Source organism: Penicillium diatomitis, assembly GCF_028827545.1.
Source record: "Penicillium diatomitis strain IBT 30728 chromosome Unknown utg000001l_segment0_segment0, whole genome shotgun sequence".
Classification (NCBI taxonomy): Eukaryota; Fungi; Ascomycota; class Eurotiomycetes; order Eurotiales; family Aspergillaceae; genus Penicillium; species Penicillium diatomitis.
In genome coordinates this window covers 4,010,298-4,031,986 of record NW_026623173.1, presented here as the reverse complement: position 1 = coordinate 4,031,986, position 21,689 = coordinate 4,010,298, and the positions used below count along the sequence as shown (strand labels likewise).

The following is a 21,689-nucleotide window of genomic DNA, read 5'->3' as shown; positions in this document are numbered from 1 at the left end:
AGTCCGGGGAACGCCGCATCAATTCGACGACGCGAGGAGCCACGAAACGGGGAGAGAGACAGATTGGAAGCGAGAGAAAGGCATGATGCGGTAGGAGCAATGAGTAGCAGTAAGCCCTACCACTGTCAACGATGTCCTCGGGCTTTTGCGCGCCTCGAACATCTGCAGCGTCATGACCGGTCGCGTATGTCTTTGCTTCTGTGCCACCACCTGACCCAGACAAGATGCTGACTCCCCATTATAAGATACCAAGGAGAAGCCGTATGTCTGTGTTCAATGTCCCAAGGCATTTACTCGCAAGTGCGTCAGCAGAATTTATCCGTGGATCATACCGGGGGAACGGGATGTTGCGCCGTCTCCTCGGCGTCCCCTCCTTCGTATCCAATTGTCTGAATGCAAGACTGACCGACTAACTGATCCACTGTAGAGACCTCTTGGCCCGTCACGAGCGGCTGTCTCATGCGCCCGGGGGCAGTAGTCGTGAGTCGGCAGCCATCGGCAACACCGCCGCTACCACAATGCAAACCTCTCCGCCAGTCCATTCCAACCTAGATGGTCTGGATACATTGGCGTCGGTGGTCACCGACCATGTGCAGATGACTCGCTCAATACCTTACAACGGCAGTGCGCATCTAGTCACCCATGAGCCGTCTACACATCACACGCCCATGACAGGCGTGCGATTGGCAAATCCAGAAACCCCGATGGCGGCAGCGCCTCCAACGCCTGTGCCCGGACCGGAATTTGGGTATGCTTTTGGTGGCTTCGCAGGGCCCTATGAGGGCAACGACTTCACTTCCTTTCTGGATAGTGTCCCCTTGCCCAGTCACCCCTTCTCACCAGCATTCCAGCCGCTGCCGCTGTTCCCACCCTTGGCCTACTCTCCCGTGACGGACTTTGATCAATCTTCCGAAAGAGGGCACACGTCAGAGACCACTTCAACGCCATCTAGTTCGGTACTACCGCGACATGGAGCTCAATTGCCGTCTCTTCAGCCAGAGGGCTACCAGACCACCCCGAAGGCGCGACAGCCCACGGGGTTCGTCCCGGTAACGGCGCAGTGCCGTGACCGAGCCCTGGAGTCCTTGATGGACTATGCTGGTGTGGTGTCGGATCCATCCTTACCGTCGCGGCACGCGCTCTCACGGTGCTTGACCGGGTACCTCACGGGGTTTCACGACCATTACCCCATTGTCCATAAGCCAACGCTGAATGCCGACACGATGTCCCTGCCGCTGTTCTTATCTATGGCTGCGCTGGGGGCGCGGTATTCACGTGAACCAGACACCAGCATGCGTCTGTACCAGATTGCCAAACCGGTCACCCTCGAGCAATTTCGACGGGTATTCCTCTCGGGGACAATGCCTTCGGTGAATGTAGCTAATGACCAGGCAACGTTGGAGCTTTTGCAAGCTCTTTTGATGCTGATATCGGTCTCTTCGTGGTTTATCAACAACCCACCCTATCACGAATCTTTGGCAATCAGAAGCCATATGGCCACACTGCTGCGTAAGGATGGCCTCAATCGTCTCCCTGAACTGGACGGCACCTGGACGAGCTGGATTCGTCGAGAGTGCGTCAAGAGGACCAAGCTTATTGTTTGCTGCTTCTTCAACATCCACACTATTGTGTTTGATATCCCTCCGGTCATTCTCACCGAGGAGCTTGCTTTGGATCTGCCGTGCACAGAGAAGGAGTGGCAATCACCCAGAGCTGATCTCTGGCAAGCAGCTCGCACCCAGAGCCCCGGTGAACCGGACATACAGGACGCCCTCTCGGCGTTGTTCACGCCACAGAGCGGAATGGAACGGTTTTCCTCCCTTGGAGGCTACGTGCTGATCCATTCACTTTTGCAGGACATTTGGGTGATGACCAAGGCGGGCCGTCTGGCACACAATCGCGGCCATCGTCTTGCTCTGGCCACCGTGCCCACGTCAGAGCTCGTGTCTATGGAACAAGCTCTAGAGCGGTGGTGTCAGTGCTGGGAACGGAACCAAGAGTCTTCCATTGACCCGATGAGTCCGCACGGTCCAGTCTCTTTCACATCTGCGGCCCTGGTCCGGCTGGCGTATATTCGCCTCAACGCAGATTGTGGCTCCGCCAGGCAACTCCAGACCTGGGATCCCGTTCAGATCGCCACAAGCCTCAATGACAATCTTCGGGTTCAACGAGGCGATCGGCTGACCCGAGCCGCATTGCACTGCGCGCACGCCCTTTCCACGCCTGTCAAACTCGGCATTGGCTTCGTGGCTCACTCCCAAGTAGCATTATGGTCGAATCAACATGCTCTGTGCTCGCTCGAATGTGCAGTCTTACTTGCAAAATGGCTTGAAGCAGTGACAGTCCCCGACCCTAGCCCTGGTCTGACCGAGCAGGAAATTCGCTTGCGGGACTTTGTCTTGGAGATGGTGATGGAAGTGCAGCATGGGATCTCACGGGAGTGGTTGCTGGCGAATAACACTCGACTCAGTGCGGCGGTGACCCGCCTTTGGGCGCGCCTTTTCACGGCCGACTATATTTGGGAGATGGTCAGCTTGATCGGCCGGAGTTTGAATAGCTATGCCGATTTGCTGGATCAACAGGGATGAGTGATCTAATCTAGCTTTGATGCTTTGGCAGGAAAGGCTGCGCGACGGCTGTCTACGAGAATTCGAGTTGAAATTTCCATACACAATCTAGAGATTTGGAAGACGAAATGGTTCAGCATCTCCATGAACCTGGAATGAACCACCGCGATGGGGCCGTGTGCGCGTTCACCTTTTGCCTTTCCACCCTTCCCCCGAATGGCAACCGACCATTAATGCCATGAAGCTTGCCACGAAAAATGCCTGGAAGTCGTGAGGAGTGTGCTCTATTGTCACATATTACTGAGATCTGTCCAAGTAAGCACCCATCTCACTCTAAAAAGAAACACTCGACAACGGTTCTTGTTCGTGAGCCAAGCAATCATCGATAAACAGGTGTATAGGCATCGCGATAAATTTATGGTCTTCTTCTCCAATTCTGCCAATCCCTCGTTCTGCCGAATGGTTACAATTTCCAACTAGCGTACCTGCGAAGCTCTCCTGGTCGATTGCTCCCACACTTTAATCCCGTCCCGTCTGGTCCGACCCCATTCTCCACTCCCCGTATTACCTTAACATCCCCGCATCCAGTCCTCATAACTACGATATCACGATTCACCAACGTAACTCACAGCAGTAGAGCTCCGCCAACAAACACACCACTTCCCAACAACGACCTCACCCAACATGAGTGATCCAAAGCCCAACAACCCGCCCAATTCATTCCCGACACCACCTCAAAACGAACCAGGCCACCTCTACCCCGGCGGTCCAACACCCACCTTCAACCCCCCACCACCATCCACAACAACGAACACCACCACCACCGCCACCAACCCAACGCAAGACTACCACCTCAACCACCTCGCCATCCGAATCACCGACCCTTCGCGCTCCCTTCATTTCTACGTCGACCTGCTCGGCATGCGCACAATCTTCACCTTCAACGCCGGCCCCTTCACAATCTACTACCTCGGCCATCCACCCGCGCACATCACCACGGCCGACGGCCTCGCAGCCTGGGCCCGCGAAACGAGCGCCATCCCCGCTCTCACCCGCACAAAGGGCCTGCTGGAACTGTATCACATACATGGTACCGAGAAGGTGGAGAATGGGAACGAGGCGCCGGGTCTGGGGTTCGCGCATTTGGGATTCACGGTGCCGGATGTGAAGGGGGCGGTGGCGCGGTTGAGGGACGCCGGAGTGCGAGTTTTGAAGGAGGTGGGCACTTGTGCGAGGGAGGAGGTGCCGCTTTCCAAGTGGGAGGAGGAGAGGGGCGTTGGGGTCGGGGAGATTCATGAGAATTATGCGGCTTTCTTCAGGGAGATTGCGATGGTGGCGGATCCGGTTGGTGATTTCTCTACCTCACTTTTGGGGGATCTGAGGGACGAGAGTGTCTTCTCGATTTTTTTTTCTCGATTTGGTATTGGCGGTTTTTATGCTAACGCTGCTGATTGTCTTAGGACGGGTATTGGGTCGAGTTGGTTCCCCAGCAGATGTAGAGATATCATGGTGCCATGTAAGTATGTAGTAGTTAATGGTATACACGGAGATATGCAGGCTGAGTAGGTATATAGTTCGAAGAATCTTGAATCTTGGGAAACGGAGGCACTTTCATTCACCAGTCGGTGGAATCATTGTGCTAAAGAACTTTTGCAAGCTTCTATACAAACCCCCAATTATCGTTGAACAGTAGAGTACATTTCTGGAAATGGATCGAGAGGAAAGAAAAAAAAAGGGAACAGAGACCGCTTTGTTTTCTTCTTTCTTTTACGCTCCCCAGCTATCCTCCTCGGCAACATCATAATCCATCTCTCGTTGAGGCATATGGCTGGGTGCCGTTTCGTGCAAAGCCGAGGTGCCCCCTTGTACGTTCATATCGTGGTCGTCTTCACCCGTGCCGTTCTTCTCGGTTGATGTCGCCGCCGCGGGGACCGAGACGGGGGGATTAGGAATCCATGTCTTTTGGACCTCTCCAGCTGACGGGGCATTCCAGCGACTGAACATGAATTTTTCAGCCTGGTAGCGTTCCTTGAAGGCCACAATCACCGAATTGGGCTGATCAGGATTGGGTTCAACCGAGTCGTATTCACCAATACCCTGATAAAGAGGAGATTATTAGCACACGTTCCCAACACAGACCACAGAAGAAAACATAAAGCGGAGAAACACAAAACACTTACAATCAAGTGCTGCCGCAGAGCCTCGTCGTTTTCCGATCCTGGTACGATGCCCGAAACAGCCACTCGTCGAGGCCGATTATCGAGACGAAGTACACCTCCGCCACGTCCCCGAGGAGCAAAGCCCCCACGGCCGCGATACCCACCCCGATATGAAAGATCGAATCCTCCACGGCCACGGTATGCTCCACGCCCACGGAAACCACCACGTCCACGATAGCCACCACGAGCAGAGTCCCCATGCGAAGGATCAATCCCGAGTGTCTTCGCCTCCGCTTCGAGAGCGGCAAGCTGTGCGCGGAGTTTCTTCGTCACCTCGCTCGCATTGTCGTCAACCGAGGGACGGGTCTGGCCAGACTGGTCTTGGTCGCTATCGGTATTCATGGCGTCGCCGGTATTGCCACCTCCCCCAATGCGCTGCAGGAGGCGTGCTTTTTCCTCTTCGTGTTTCTTCAAAAGTTCATTGCGTTGGCGTTCAAGGGCTTCTTTCGCCTCTTCGGCTTCACGTCGTTTTTTGATCCTCTCCTCGTGTGCCCGTTGGGCTTCTGCTTGCTGCCTCTCAAACTCCTCTGGATTAAAGCTAGCAGTTTCATGATGAGATTCGCCGGCTTTGTCATCTTGTCTGGGCTTGTGCCAGTAGACCTTGACAAATCGATTGTCGAAAATGACCTTGGGGCTGGACCAGGCCTGCTTAGCCTCGGGGTAGGATTCGTACTTCACTAACGCCAGCTTTCTGTGCGGTTGCAAAGTGACTTCAGTGATGTTGCCGAATTGTGAGAAGAATTCGCGCACCGACTCCTCCGACAACTTGTCCTCGGGGATTTGCTCCACCACAATTGTGGTGATGGACTGATCCTCATTCGGACCCGCAGATGAGAAATCAGATCGACCCCCACGGCCTCGCGCATTAGGGCCGCCTCGACCTCGGCCTCGCCCACGATCACCACGCGAGGAACCGGCTCCTCCGCGGCCCAGACCAATTGATGAGGTCTTTGGGTCGTACTCGTTTTGGGATCCAGACTCGCCGTGTTGGTAAGGGCACGCAGCGCCGAGGTAGCAAATACCTTGTGTGTCGTAGAAAGGGCAGCGCTGATTGATCGAACCCATCGGTCCTGCATTAGGCTGACCTGGACCGCCAGGCATCCCCGGCATCCCCGGCATACCCGGCATACCGGGCATCTGGGGGAAGCCCATGCCCTGCATCATCATAGCAGCGGCCATAGGATCATTCGGGTCAAATGGCGGAAAGCCTGGCATTATCTGGCTTGGATAACCACCCTGAGCATGGGGGTATTGTTGCATTCCATGACCAGACCAGTCGCCGCGGCCACCGCCACGCCCACGGCGCGGAGTTTTGAGGGCGCGGTTCGGAGACATTCCGTTCATGCCATCTCCTTCACTCTGAAACCCCTCATTGTATGTACGCTTGCGATTTTGAAAGTCGGGTCTCGGTCCCGCTGCGGCGTTGAGATCATGTTGCGCTTGGGACTGGGGCTGAGCAACCTGTGCTTGCGGCTGAGGCGCTGGAATTGAAGGAGCAGCTTGTGGTCCAAACTTCGCGAACAACTCGTCCACAAATGATGTCGTGTCTAGAGCTCCCGTCAGCAACTTGAATAGAAGGAATTGGCGCGACAGTCATCTTGCGTACTCTCTCTCAAAAAGTCCTCCAAGTTCTCGATCGAATTGTTCTTGATTTCATCATCCGGAGCGTCGGTTCTGATAAGGGCCAGGACGTAATCTGCCAGGACGTCGGAGTCTGCGTCGGAGCTGCGAATTCATAAAGTGAATATCAATAAGACGATCGGCCAATAAAGAACACAAAGCACCGAGTGGTAAACTCTCTTGCGTGGATGACACTCACATGTCCTCCAGGCGCTTCACAACCCAAGCCTTCACATTTTCGGCTTCCTCGTCGGTGAATTGCATAACGTAGAATTTTGTGGATGTATCACCATGTAACAATGTCGCTGGAGCGGAAAAAAAAAGACTGGGACGTAGCGTCACCGCGAAGACAGCTAGATCTAGCTGCCGGCTGCTTCTTAACAATGGAGTTACGCACCACTGACCCAAGATAGAGAAAGTAATATGGTCAGAAGAGTAGCAGCAACTCGCGATTACTAATTGTTCAGGGAGTGCAGTGGTATTCGTGAAGATGCTGCAATAAACTTATAACCCAAGATTATGTGGATAGAAAACGCGAGGTTTCGCGACAAAACCACGTGACCGAGGCGGTAGAGCCTGCGCAACCCGCGCTGGCTCTTGTATTTTCGTTCACGGGTCTGCGCATTCTACATCACCCTAGTGATCCTACATTGAAGGCTATACGGGTCTGGGCGGATTGTGGCTACATTAAAACCATAGTGAACGAGTGACGCCAAAGCAAACGATACCTAAGCCGAGGGCTGAGCGCTACAAAGTATTTTGAGCCCACTACCTCTGTGACAAAGGCTGTTTAGTCTGCTTGTCATGAGACCTCGGTGGACCCGGAAACCAGAGTCCGAGTCCTCAATGCCAAGTATAAATAACACTACAACGCGAATGAGGTCGACTGCGGCGCTGTCGGAGAGCGCGCATCGAGATCGTTTCTGAGCCAGTGATTACGGATGTGAGCCAGCGATTACGGATGAAGGCAGGGAATGAAGGCGTTATCAAGAAAAGAGACTTGTTGTGTGAACGGGTAGTTGTATTGCATTCATCAATTTCATAAAAAGAGATTTCGCGCCTGACGGCCAGAGTTGTGCTGGATAGTCATGAGCTTTTTTACAGCTTGTCGTAGTACTGCAGTGAATGATGTCAGTAAATGTGAAAGATAAGAAGCCGGATAAGAATGGGGAAGTTAAACTCACGTTCTCGTAGCCGGGAACCTGCTCCTTGACACCCTTGCGCTTGCGCATCTCGGTGACGATCTGGCCGGGCTTGGTGGCGGGGTCGAGAGGAGAACCACCGGGAAGGACAGCCCAGTGATCGAACACGGACTGGGGGAAGGCTTGACCACCGGTGGCAGAGCGCAGATCGGCAGAGAAACCGAAGGACTCGTTGACAGGCAGATAAGCCTTGACGGTGAACAGGGGAGTACCGGGACGCTGCTCCTCGGCGTAGACGTGACCACGACGGCGGGTAAGGACACCGTAGATACCACCCATAGCCTGCTCGGGGACCTGGATTTCGACGTTGAAGATGGGCTCCTGGATTTGGGGATCGGCAAGCAGAGAGGCGGCGTACAGAACACGACGAGCAGTGGGGATAACCTGACCACCACCACGGTGGATGGCATCGGCGTGCAGGGTCACATCAAGGATGTTGAAGCGAATACCACGCATGGGCTCCTCGGCAATAGGACCCTCGCGAGAGGCCCACTGGAAACCAGAGACGACAGAGTCCTTGATTTCGTTGAGGTACTGGACGGCCTTGGTCTGGTCGACGAGCAAGTTGGGGCCGTTGGTGTCGGGACCGAAGCACCAAATCTTACGGGCGTCAGTGACGTCCCACTCGTACTCATCGGCCATGATACGGGCACGGGCCTTGAAATCGTCACGAGGGCTGATCTTGCCAGACTCGATGGCGAGGGAGACCTCCTCGGCCAAGGGCTCAGCAGTCATGTAGAGACGGTTGTGCTTGTTGGGGGACTTGGACAGAGCAGTCATGGAAGACTTGCCCTGGACGGTCTCACGGTAGGCAACGACGGGGTCGGAAATGCGCAGGGGAACACCAGCGTGGTCCTCCTCGAGATCCTTCAAGCAAATCTCAAGGTGAAGCTCACCAGCACCAGCGACAATGTGCTGACCGGACTCGTTGATCATAGTCAGGACACAGGGGTCGGACTTGGACAGACGCTTAAGACCCTCGACCAGCTTGGGCAGATCCTGGGCGTTCTTGACCTCAACACCACGCTGCACAACGGGAGAGACGGAGAACTTCATGACCTTGAGGTTGTGGGCAGTGTCGTCGGTGGTCAGAGTGCCGGACTTGAGCAGGAACTGATCAACACCAACCAGACCGACAATGTTACCGGCGGGAACGTCCTCAATGGGCTCAACGAAGCGACCCATCATGAGAATGGTACGCTGAATGGCCTTGATGAACAGATCCTCCTTCTTACCAGGAACGTAGTTAGGACCCTGGATGCGGACCTTGAGACCGGACTTGACGGTACCGGAGTAGACACGACCGAAGGCGTAGAAACGACCCTTATCGGAGGTGGGCACCATCTTGGAAACGTAAAGCATCAGAGGAGCAGTGGGGTCGCAGTCGCGGATACCAATGCAGGCCTTGTCGTCGGTGGGACCCTCGTACAGAGTCTCGGCACGGTACTTCTGGGCGGTAACGGGGGAAGGCAAGTGGATACAGATCATCTCAAGCATGGCGTCAGCAGCGGGGAGGAACTTGCGCATGACGGTCTTGAGCAAGAGCTTGCCGGTGTAATCCTTCTCCTCGGGGGTGAGCTTGACGTCGAGCTTGTCGACAATGCTGAGAACCTCGTCCTTCTTGTCGTTGGTGACAGCGGCGAAGATCTTGAAGATGGGGTCCAAGATGAACATGTTGAAAGCACGCTCAAGGGGCTTGCCATCAGCATCGGCGGACTTGGTCCACTTCTTGGTCTTGGGGTTGAAGAAGTTGTCGCCCCACAGACGCTCCAGCATCTTCTTGCGGTCGACACCGAACTTCTTGGCGTACTTGACGGCGAACTGGCGGACGGTGAAAGCCCAGCCGTGAAGACCGGAACCGAAAGCGATGGTACCGTGGTAGGGCTGGACCTGGACATCACCGAGAGCGGCGTCCTTGTAGGTGTGAATGATGACGTTGACAGTCTCGATGGTACGCGAGAAGGACTGGTACAGATCCTCCTTGGTGGTCTGGAGCTCGAGAAGAGCACGGTCGACCTTGTTGATGACCAGAACGGGCTTGATACGCTCGGTCAAAGCCTGACGCAGGACAGTCTCGGTCTGGACACAGACACCGGAGATACAGTCGACAACGACCATGGCACCGTCAGTGACACGGAGAGCAGCAGTAACTTCAGAAGAGAAGTCAACGTGACCAGGGGAATCGATCAGGTTGACCAAGAACTCGGGACCATCGACCTTCTGGGGAATCTCGGCAAGATCCTCAGGGTCGGGGAACTTGGCGTACAAGGAAATAGCAGTGGACTTGATAGTGATACCACGGTCCTGCTCATCCTTACGGGTGTCCATGTACCGACCCTCACCAGCCTTGGCGGCAGAGATAATACCGGCGCGCTGGACAAGCGAGTCGGACAGGGTGGACTTTCCGTGATCGACTAGAGAGAGCGAGAAGTCCATGGTCAGCACCTGGGTGACTTTTCAAATCGCGAGAACATTGTTCAAGGGCCGAGACGTACCGTGAGCAATGACGGACATGTTCCGGATGTTGGCCGGACGGTCCATCAGGGCACGGATCTGCACTAGAGGTTAGTATATATGAATGCGGATGGATGATGAGCTGTTGCGGTCGGCAGGAGGGGTTGCGCGTAGGCCGTTGCCCCTCCTCACGCAGGACGGGCAACATCCCAAGGTCGACTGTCGAGAATACGGACCTCCTCAATGGTGAAGCTATGAGAATCGCTGTCAGCTGCATGGTTCTTCCAGCATCGTGTATGATGTGCATGACGATGCTCCGGATCCCTCAACTTACTTAACCATCTTGACGGTTTTTTATCCTCGAATGAGCCCAGAGGCGGGGTTAAAAAAAGTTTCAAGAAAGGGTAAGAGAAGAAGCTAGAGAACACACAGAGGATCTTTCACGGACAAGCCTGAAAGATCTGATGGACTGAGTGTAAACTGCTCCTGGGGGAGAAAAGAGGGATGAGAGAGGGGAAGGAGAGAAGAAGTTTGCAGGTCGAGGAGGGGAGGGAAATGAGAAAAGTGGGAGAGGAAAAAAAGAGACGAAAAAGTGGGGACCTTTTTCGCTGGCTGCCCCGCTTCGCTGGATTTTCTGTGCGTTTTGGGTCGAACAAGTCTTGAATTTTTTCCATTTGGGCGACGTCTATTTGGTAACGCTTGTACAGCCGCGGTATTCGTGTATCGTGCTGTAATTTACAAACTACAACACATACACCCGGTCCTTGCTGCGTCGTCGAGACTGCTTGCAGGTCGAGGCAGAGAGGCATCTACATCTTACACCTTACACACTACTGCATAGTATACTCGGCGAGCCACAGGATCGTTTGAATGCCACACTCTGCTTGACCACGGTGTAGGTTTGACATCCTCCGTTCGCTCTTAGGCTCTGCTGGAGTTAAACACTTCCGGTCTACGTCCAGTTGTACAACTACACTGCCTTTTTCTAATCTCTTAGGGAGGCCCCACTGGGTCGACGACTCGACACACTCCATAAATCCATAGTAGGTAGGTAGCTAACTTTAGTACTAGAGGACCCAGGTGTAGTGCAGTGATTAAAGTGGCCACTGTGCAAAGTACAAAGCAATAGCATACTACTCAATGGGTAGTACCCATTGAGTAGTACCTCAGTTACGTAGGGTTCAAGGGTAGAGCTCAAGCTAACATAGATGATGCAGTATACTAGCAGCTATAAATTTTCATCCCTCGGCTTTTGTTTTCCTTTTATCGAGTGCTTTATCGATCGGGAACTCAATTGGGATGCTATCAGGACGGAGAGACCCTTTCAAAGTTCAGCGTTCCACTGTACATGAGGACATCATCGGTGCTCCTGCTCCCGATCACTCGGCGCCCTTGTAGACATCGGCCGAGGACCGTGGAGCGGGCATACCCCACGTCATCATCCTAACGATACTTCGCAGGCCGCAGGGCATGTTGATCGACCAGCTGTTGAAATTGGGGGACACCTTCGCTCTTGATCAGTTGAGTCTGTATGATTATGCAGTATGCATAATACAAGATCACTGTCGTTGCACGATTCTCTTTAGTATGTCTAGTAAAGTGGGCCAGAATAGTACAGTAACTGCTTGAGCAGAGCTTGGGGTACATTTTGCGATACACACTTTGTCTGTGTGCCCTGGCTGATGGCACTACGTTACTTAGTAATTTAGTAGTAGTGCTAACTAACTACAAGAGGCTAAGATTGACTAAGGAATCAAGGAGTGCAACACTTTGATTTACCTATCTTGGATACCACCTGCTCAGTAATAGTATACTACTGTCCAAGGTACATAGTCTTACTATCTCGTGTAGTACGGTACCGCCTGTGCTTACCTGAAACAGCCCTGGAGGACGATTTAGGCTTACCCATCTGCTGTCGGGTCAGATGGGAATACATAGTGTCCAGTGTCCACCACACTGTCCAGGATGCATGGGTGCATCTGTAACGAACGTCGGGTACTCCCTAGTCCCTAGACTCCCTACTACCCAGCAGCGGGTGAACCAGGTCATCTGCTGCTAGTCTATCACTTTCAATTACTACCATAGGCCCTACTCTGAAGTTCTGAACTGCTTACTGTACCTTGAGACCGTCAGAGGCACTGCCTTCCTGTGACGGGTTTACCGCAGACCATTCATTATTTGTAAGTGGCCGGAAACTGGAAAGCGCTAAGAGTCTTGAGACAATACTAGTTTTTGCCACCCGGCTCATCTCCTCCGTTTCCGAAGCACGAGGTCCAATAACGTCTCCGAGTTGCTCTGAAAGCTCAATTCCAAACTTTGGCCTAATCCCGTGGTTTTCCGAGCCAGATACTACTACTGTACAATCACTGAGGACAGAGATACCCAACCCATTCAGGAAGCACGGCCAGAACCTAAATTTCATCAGAAAGCCTTCGGTGAAGGAAGCAGAAGAGCTCACCGCCGAACCAATGATCAAGCTAGGACTGGACCTGAGCATCGGTTTCAGGCGAGACCTTGCCCGAGTCGCCAGATTCGCCACAATTACTCGCCTGCCCGGCCTCTGAGTACTACTGGAATGTATATGTGAATGTGGCAAGACACTTCCACTTCCAAACCCTTCTCAGATAAACATGACTGAAGCCAATTTCAAAGCTACGACACCAGGGCTGCCCGTACGCTTCATGCTCCGGTGGAAACACTCAATACATAGGCAGAATGATCAGGACAGAAGTGGATACATACGACGGCAAGAAGAGGTAAATACGGTAGATATTACATAGATCAGACTAAGAGCCCCGTACAATAGAGCGAATACTGTTGAATGTTTGTAGAATTGTAGATCGGTAGAAGGAAATCTACCAGAGTCCAGGCATATCATGTGCGATCAGCATCATCGCATGTTGAAGACTCTGTCAAGCTTAACCCTTACCGGCGTGATCCTGGCGGAAGTGCATCTGCCAGCATACAAAGAGTCATAGTATTTAAATGCGTACAGCCATACAGTAGATTTGCTTCACTCGCAGGTACAGCACAAGTTAGTGTTACAACCTTGCGAAAAGGCGGCAGGCCCGTTTCGCTGCATGCGCCCCCATGAGACAAGGCTTGTACGACTTGCCCCGCCCCCACTCCTTACTGCCTCTATGCCGGGACGGGATATTGATACTGCCACCTGCTGCGGGTGGTTAAGGCGGGGCTGCAGTAGCCACGTGACTCTGTGCCGCCAGCAGCCCTGGCTCGTAGCCTCGTACGACTGGTAATCTGGTAGTGTATGGGATTAGGGTTGGCAGATGGTCACGTTGGCAACGGTGACCATCGTCGACCACGGCACCATGTTGTGTAATCTTTCAAACTCAATGGCAAACGTCACCTCATCTTGAATCTTCTGATGGGTAAGGTACGGGCCCGGAAGTCGTCAGGTCTGACTGACGGGGGTTTCACCCGTCAGCACAGACGGAGAGCTTGTGATATACACCCGACGAAGTACATGGATCAACTCAACGAAGAGCACCATATACCGTCACGAATTAACATGGAAGGCGGCGATGCAACACCCGCTATACTATTTCGGTCCGGTAGGAAGATATCTATACAGTTAAACAACGCATAAGGGGATCAGAAGTATAATGGAACGCGTGTATCTCTCATCGATCGTCCTTTGTGCTTCCTACAGTAAAAAGTCGGCATGAACACTGCGCAGAGGTAGACCAACAATGACGAGAATGGACAACAGAAGAAGAAGAATGACAGAATCAAGCAGTAAGAGTGGAATTCGGACCAGACCGCGCCTTTCAAGCCCCGAGAATCTTGCAATAAGCATCCTCGACCTCCTTGGCAATCTCCAGAAGAGAGACAATAATGATCTGATGAGTGACATTGGGAAGTTTCTCCCGATGTAGCCCGATCCACTCCAGGGGAGGAGTCGCCTCGCCCATATCCCGCAACTGCGGTGTTTGGATAATGGGTGGTTCTAAGGCCGTGTAGGTGTATTTGCTCTGGGGCACGTTGACCACGGCGGTAATCTTATCCTGCTGTGGCTCGACACTGACTGCGTCACCGTCCCAATCAACGTCTTTCTGATCACCGCTACCGCTACTGCTGCTGCTCGCACGCCCTCCTGTGATGCGGACGGCGGACGGTGGCAAGGGCTTGCCGAGTCGCGAGGCCAAGGCCCGAGAATGTGATTCCCACATATCACGAATGAAACTGATGCGTGAGTAGTTCCATCCCACGTCCACTTTGCCTTCGAAGGTGCTGTGAAAGGTGTAGTCGATCTGCCGAGTCCCCGGCACTTGCCAGGTCTCCATGCCCGCCACCAGTCGTGGCACTTGGAGAATGGTACCTCCGCGGGAACTGGCGGCGCGTTGGCTAATTTCGCCGATGGAGAGGTCGTCAAGGTGCACGGACGACGGACGAGGGATTCCGGCCAAAGCAACACGGAGTTGACCGAGTGTGAGACCGAGCGCACTATGAATGTGACCGGTCTCGAGGTAGACGCCGAATCGAGCTTGCGCGGCATAGGCCTCAACTTTGAAAAGCTGATTGTCGACGAACGAGCTGGGGAAAGCTCCCAGGTTCACATGTCGAATATGAACCACGACCCCAGTGTGCAGGGAACCGGGAATGCGTTCGGTTTCTTCGTCTGGTGCAGTCATCTTCTCAGCACGCGCCTGCATTTGCAAGGGGAGCGCAGTAGATTTCCGCCGAAGGAAACGTTCGAGCTCGCGCAGGGACGATTCATAAGCCGACTGCTTATCTTGCACCAACCGCTGCCAGGCTTGATACACCGCCAAGGTTTGAGATGCTGTGAGTGACGTACAGAAAACCTGGACGGTATCACCCTCCAACATGCTGAACAGTCGCTCGCCTCCTTCGCCCGAGTTTTCGCGCACATTGTACATCAAGAAGTCGAATTCGGAAATCTGAATAACCAAAAACGGCTGATAGTCAAAGGAGATCTTGGCTTGAAGCTGGTGGAAGGCGATGGAGGCTTGAATCAATGGCGTATGCCCGACGGCTTCTTCGGGCCATTTGATGGACGTGCGAATCTTGAGAGAGTGTAATGCAACCTTCCCAGCCATCCTCCCCTTGCCTTCGATGCCGACAGAATCCAAATTGACGCACATACTTTGCTCCGAATCGGAGGTCTTGTTGGAGGATACCCAGAAATTGTCGATTGAAAACTCAGCTTTGCCCAGAGTGGACCCCAAGTCCAGCGCAATTTGCAGGTGCTCAATGGCGACTGTGGTATTCCAAGGAAATACCGAAGCGGCAGCGACCTGCTGATATCGCTGCACAATATACGTCGGGTTTTCCTGTTGCTCTGGCTCGAGTGAAGGTGTCATCGGTACAGGATTGTCATTGTCTGAAGGGAACCAGATTTCGCGGAATAATAGCGAGTCATGGACCTGTTTCGCGTTCAATGCTACTTTCATGGGGCTCACACGCAATATTGCAGACATGCCACTTGTTCGACCGAGGTGTTTACTGTTCATCAAGGACAAAACCATCGAGTTAACATTGAAGCTTGCCGTTGATTCGTTCGAGTAAACATGCTTCACAGATGCCTCTAGCTCATTGAATGCCAAGGAAAGAGCGAGGAAACGGCCGTACTCTGCCGACTGCACGGTGTTGATGGTGATGTAAATGCTCTGAAACTGTGCTGTCGCGGCGACCCTCGCAATTGGCTGACAGCTCAAACTAAATTCTTGTTTGTTGAACAATAGCCCAAGATTGACTCTGCATTTGCCCAGGATGGAATTCGGATCTGGCGCACTAAATGCAGTCTCGGACATCAAAGTTTGTGGCTGTAATCTTGACGCCGCAGATGACTCGCGCCGAGGTTTGCCTTCGGGATGCTCCTGATCACTCATGATCTCTTTGACAGTAGCAGTCATTTGCTTGACTAGCGGTACCAAAGTCGGATAAAGAGCATTTGTGGATGGATCAACCTTCAACTCTGCATTCAAAGCTGGCTCATCGGCTCCATCGTCCTCAAATTGGACCTTTAGCGCCACGCCTGGCGCTTGAAGAGTCGCAGTGGTGGCCGTATCGCCTTGCACATATTGGCCGTACTTCGACTCAGGAACTCGGCTACCATTTAACGTTGCAGTCAAGAAAGTTTGAGATTCTGAGCTCTGCTTGCCTTGCAGAGAGACCGTCGCGCCAGCAAAGTCGACGTCAATTAGAAGGGATCGCAACCTTTTGTTGCCAAAAAGATTGCGAGTCTTGCCAGGATCGTCCTGAGAGGGATTTGTGGCCCATGCAGCCTTTCCCTCGCGAAGTGCTTCACTGGCCGATCCGAGGGAGGTCCGTATCATATTTGCAGGAATAATGAATTCCGATGTCACTCGAATATCTAGCGACTTGCCAGCGGCTTGGAAAGCTAGCCACAGCTCCCGATCATTCGAAGAGTACGCAACGTTGAAGACCAGCTCCGGCATTAATGCCGAATTGAGTGAGCGCTTTTCTCTAGATGCTCTGAGCGGGACCATTTGCAACTGCATATTTTCGATCCGCAGTTTGGCAGCGTTCTTCTTCTTATTTGACAGTTCAACCTGTCGAATGGAGAAGACCAGGTCTTCCGGTTCATGACTGCCAGAAGAGTCGGAATCCGCTAGCATATTCCAACCGATTTGAATATTGATGAATTTCAAGGAATAGAAGGCATTTAGGAAAGCTTGTGTGGCTTCACCGTCATTGACCTGAATCTCCGGCATCTCTTCGGCTGAACCTGGAAGATCGAGCTGTTGTTGTTGTTGATGATGATGATGCCGATGCCGGAGCCTTCGTAGACGTTCGACCTCGTGGGATAGATCCAATGTCCGGAATCGCTCCTGTGTGTAGATTGCAAGGTCGACAACTAGAGCGGCTGTTTCAGGAAAAAGTTCCACATTCCAATGTTCGCTCGTGAGATGATATGCGCGAATGACTTGCCCGTTCTCACGCACAGTGGACGTGCCTTGGAATTGGACCGCAGCTGATACGATACCGTTTACCTCGCTGTGCAGGTGGCTTTGCTTGCGCAGTTCAAACCTTATTTGGGTAGCATCAAGTCCGAACTCAGGATACTCAATCACTGAACCACGATCAAGGCCGTTGTGAAGACGCATTTGCAGTAGCCCCAGGTTGAGAATCATTTCCGCGGAGTAAGTATTGCTCTTGAGGCCCGGAGCAACGGCATGAATTTCCACGCCAGCAATCGTCAGGCGGGACTTGTAGAGAACAACAGGATCTTCAGAACTCTTATTAGACTCTATCATTGGCTTGGAGTCTGATAATGAGAGCACCTCCCGAAGGTGAACCTGCAGTACGTTCACGCTCTCTTTCAAATCAGACACAACCCGAGTCAGATCAGGCCCAGTCAGAATTCCGAGAAGGCTGCGGACCGCACTGGCCTGGAGGCGAACCAGCTCGACGATCACATCAACTTCCACTTCTTGACGGGAAGCGAGATTTGCGACGACATGGCCGTTTATAGGAGGTATCTCGAGGATCGAGAGTACGCGCGATCGCTCCCCCATTCCGGATGTAAATGCGTGTGAATGCTTTGTAACGTCAAAGTCGACCGCTATCTTGGACGACATTCCGGAGGTGATCGACGTCCGGGCCACGTCCCCGGAGACCCGGTATGTCAGGGACGGCAGAACACTCAATGAAAGAAGGTAATCTTGAAGGATCAGGACCACGTTGATGCTATTGTGAGCAGATTTCGTCGGGGGCGTAGTTGATTCACGTGGTAAGGACTGATGCGCAAGACTCTCTATGAGACGGTGAAAAAATCGGATCTCGTCCTCTATCAGGCGATCTGCAGTGTGTGCCAAACTGACTGGATCCTCATTCATGTCAAATCTGAGTCTGCTACAAGATCCCGCGATTCTCCACTCTTGTTTGTATTCTTGATCATTTTCGGATGATATGCTTGAAACAGACAGGTAGGGCATGGAGATCCTCGATACCATCAGAGACTTTGCCTGACCGAGCAGCTCAGAAGAGCAACTTCGAGCACTCAAAAGTATAGCAAAGGTTTGATCGCCCCTTCCCCTTATAGCAGGGCTGTGGACGATAGATCCGTGGAGAGCTTCAGAAAAAAGTGCTAGCTTGACATTAATGGCATCTAGTGTCACCGATGCGAGATCGACACCCGCAGTCAAGTGCAACGATATCAACTTTCGTTCCGTTTCAGTATGGGCGGGGAGGATTGGTGACACATCCTTGACAACTGGCGACAAGTGTTCGGCCAGTTTACCGACGAAGTCAACCAATTCCCATCTCAGATGAAGATGAGCAGAGGAGCAGTACAGCTGTGGTGTAATAGCAGTGCCAATGCCTGCGGCTTCCTTTTGATTCGATGCCTTGGTAACGATCGACACGACGTTCGACGTGTCTTCGATAAGAAGGGTACTCTCTCTCGGCCCCGGGTCCAAACATACTCGAAACGATTTGACCGAGTTGGACACGATTATTGATTGATCTGAATCCGTCGGCTGAGCACCCGAGTTTGACCAGATTCTTTGCATAATATAACTCTTCTCGACATGAGCTAGGTCCCAGGCGCGCCATTGATCGAAGCCAGTCAGCACAGAGTAATGTGCATCCTCAGGCAAGGGAAAATCGTCGGCTTGGCACATCTGGTTAAGGTCTTGTTTATTTTGTGCTGGTAGACTGTTGTAGATGTGGCGGATGCGAGAAATAATCTTCCAAGAATCATGCTGTCTCAGATGGGAAACATCCACACGGAGCACGCTGGAAATGCGGGTCAAAAAGACGGGGTCGGCAATATCACCGGCCGACTTGGTGATAATGAAAATCAAATAACGGATACGCCTCGTTCGAGACGCCAAACCCCGCTGAGAGGCTGCTGCGACAGAGCCGAACATCTCCGTTGCTCGGCGACCGAGGAGAGCTAGGCGTTCGACAGATTTCACTGAAGTGACAGCATCGATTTCTCGTGCTTGTAGATGAGCTCGGGTACTTGGCCCAGCCACAAGCCATGAGTTGATATCCCGTGCCTCAAAGCTGAGAGCGGCCCTCTGGTCGAGAGCGTCGGTACGACTTCCTTCAGCCGAGACCCATAGTTGGTCAACTGATGCGTGAGCTGTGACTTTCTCCGTAGAATTCTTTGAAACGCCATCTTCTGGTCGCGTGGCCTGCTTTTCAACCTCCACTCGTACATTATCCACCACAAGCTCGTACTCATCACGGAACTCAAAAAGTTGATTATCTGGAGAGTTTGACAAATCAATCAGACGCATGTGGATTTTGGGGACTCGAATGGCGATCGACGTGGCCTTCTTGGGATCACGAGACTTGCCCTCAGCGACGATGTCGGAGATAACGTCCCTTTGAAGCGCATCAATCATCTGTCTCGGGGCTGTTGCTTCTAGCGCATCTGTCATTGCAACCAGGTTATGAAGAAATGCTGGGGTCAAGTAGGCTCGGATTCCAGATGGAACAGTGACAGCGAAATTGTTGCGTGCAATGTGATCATCAGCAAACATCAGGAACATCGTTTTTTGCGCAGGCGGCGTGCTAGATCTCGTCTGCGGTGCGGCTTGATCTATGGCAAACTGTGGGATGTCCATGCGATTGAGTACCAGCCTCCAATAGGCGAAATTGGGCGGCGTCCAGGGATTTGAAGTTTCGAAGGCCTTTGTCGAAGACCTAGAGTTTCCAGCCCCGCGGGGTCGCCTATCAAACAAAGTTCCAGCACTGGCTAATGAGGGGGGCATTCTGCTGTACATCGGCTGCGAATGCCGCGCACCGTGGCTGTTAGGACCTTCGCCACTCCAGAGACTTGACGTATCCGAGTGTATCAGGAAGCTACGGGAGCTTCCAGCGGCACGTTTTGAGAGGACATGATGAAATGATTCACGATCCATGAACATGCTCCGACTGACTGGTTCGGGCATCAAGGGTATCGGCATTGAAGGAGGTAGCACTTTCTCCTCGATACTTGACGCAGAAGATGATGGGCCGATGTCTTCCCAATCGTGCAGTAACCACTGGACTCGGCTTGTCCGCTTATCGTGCGCTTTGATATGCTCCTGTTGTGCCAGCCGTCCCTCTGCAAAATCGCCCTTACGAATCGTAATGCTGACTGAAATCGCCAATTCAATAATTCCTAGCGGGGAAATCGACTTCTCTGGCGTGCGGAGAGAGTACGAGGCCGATTGACGATCCAGAACGGCTATCGCGATGCCAGGCGTGACAACCCTTGTTCGTTTTGAGAACTTGGAGTCCGCCCAGTCATTGAAATCTATTGAGAGGGGCTGACATTCGAAGACGATGGCGCTTCGATCAAGAAGTATCGAAATGTGCACCAAGGCGACACGGGCTCTCAAAAATGTGACATCAAATATTTCGGGCGGAAACAGGGGGTGAAGTGAATTTTCCTCGTTGTCAAACGAGAAATCAAAACTCTGGACCCCAGCCGTGAGACACTGGAGGAACTCTGGGGCACATTCGCCGATGACCTTACCAACATCAAAGTCCCAGTTACAGACATAAGTTGGCTCTGCGGGGGGCAACCCAAACAGCCGATGTCCGTAAGCTGAGACGCCGTCAATGAATAGCTGAGTGCCCGAGACATTTGACGGGCTGTCTGTTGTAATTGACTCCATGTCCAATTTCACAGGGCTGAGGAAGAAGTGCAAGTCCATGTAGTAATTTGTGAATCTAAGATCAACCTCGATAGATGCAGCTTGCAAGCGAGTGCAAGTGGAGATGTCGTATACGCTTTCCGGAAGCAAAGCACATGGATCTGCAACAGTAACGTGAACTATCACATCCATGTCGTTTGATTTCCGATGAGGATTGATGCCGGTGAAGTTTGAAGGTCGCTCGTCGGCATAGGCTAGTTCCTGATACTCTTCCAGGGTTTTGAAGTGCATTTCGTCGCCGAAGTAATTCTCTTTGATAGCCAAGAAGCTTTTGATCAAGAAACCAAAAAGATAAAGCCGAGGTGCCCTGCCTTCTATGTTGAGTATTAGAGTGTCTATGAGCTCAGGCGACGATGATGCAAAGTAGGAGTAGGAGCCTTCAATGGCAAGGCTCCCCAGTGTCCCGAGGCGATCGTTTTGTAGGAACGTATGCAGAGTGTCCCACGGCGGAACTGAATAGTCGACACGCCCATCATGAAGGTTGACCCTAAAATTGACTGCGCTTTGGTCGGGTTGAAATTTATCCAAAGGTATCACAACATGGGAGGTCAAGTCTTCACATTTTATAGCGATAAATCGATTGTCCGCTAGATCTGACGGGTTGTTGATGATGTTACGATCGTTCACATTCACAAAAAGCTGAAGCTTTGGGAATAGAAGATCAATCTTGTAGACGAACGGAACGAAGGTGTGATACTGAGAAGGAGGGCCCGAGGCCCAGTCAGTGACGAGATCTGTCACGAGGAATATGTGATCTCGAAGGAGAAAAAGCTCAAGACCTTGACTTTCAACGACAAAATTCCATGTCCGTAAGCTGTTCCAAGACAATGGATTAGACAAGTCACATCGAACGGTTTGGCGGGGACATTGCCACAGCAGCCCATGGTTTACACTGGAAGACATTCGCGAATCCCGAAGATCCAAAGAAAGCTCGTTGCGGAAACCAAGTTTGGAGGCCACCATGTCCAT

The 21,689-nt window shown here is 52.5% G+C and overlaps 5 protein-coding genes across 5 annotated transcripts; 2 read left to right on the top strand and 3 right to left on the bottom strand.

The window, feature by feature from the left end:
* Nucleotides 1–518: 518 nt before the first annotated feature.
* Nucleotides 519–2,588, top strand: N7539_001160 (transcription factor domain-containing protein; the record flags this gene model as incomplete). The annotated part of the gene is made up of 1 exon (XM_056930764.1): nt 519–2,588. The coding sequence occupies one exon, from the start codon at nt 519–521 to the stop codon at nt 2,586–2,588; it is 2,070 nt and encodes a 689-aa protein (XP_056795057.1).
* A 663-nt stretch (nt 2,589–3,251) lies between these two features.
* On the top strand, nt 3,252–4,066 carry N7539_001159 (putative lactoylglutathione lyase (Glo1); the record flags this gene model as incomplete). The annotated part of the gene is made up of 2 exons (XM_056930763.1): nt 3,252–3,911; nt 4,028–4,066. 2 exons carry the CDS (start codon nt 3,252–3,254, stop codon nt 4,064–4,066), a joined length of 699 nt encoding a protein of 232 aa, XP_056795056.1.
* A 268-nt stretch (nt 4,067–4,334) lies between these two features.
* N7539_001158 (CCCH zinc finger and RRM domain protein) lies at nt 4,335–6,670 on the bottom strand (the record flags this gene model as incomplete). Its single annotated transcript, XM_056930762.1, has 4 exons — nt 4,335–4,664; nt 4,748–6,333; nt 6,393–6,511; nt 6,606–6,670. The coding sequence occupies 4 exons, from the start codon at nt 6,668–6,670 to the stop codon at nt 4,335–4,337; spliced, it is 2,100 nt and encodes a 699-aa protein (XP_056795055.1).
* Nucleotides 6,671–7,504: 834 nt separating this feature from the next.
* N7539_001157 (elongation factor 2) lies at nt 7,505–10,404 on the bottom strand (the record flags this gene model as incomplete). Its single annotated transcript, XM_056930761.1, has 5 exons — nt 7,505–7,522; nt 7,591–10,061; nt 10,104–10,161; nt 10,299–10,314; nt 10,397–10,404. The coding sequence occupies 5 exons, from the start codon at nt 10,402–10,404 to the stop codon at nt 7,505–7,507; spliced, it is 2,571 nt and encodes an 856-aa protein (XP_056795054.1).
* A 3,446-nt stretch (nt 10,405–13,850) lies between these two features.
* Nucleotides 13,851–21,689, bottom strand: N7539_001156 (uncharacterized protein; the record flags this gene model as incomplete). The annotated part of the gene is made up of 1 exon (XM_056930760.1): nt 13,851–21,689. The coding sequence occupies one exon, from the start codon at nt 21,687–21,689 to the stop codon at nt 13,851–13,853; it is 7,839 nt and encodes a 2,612-aa protein (XP_056795053.1).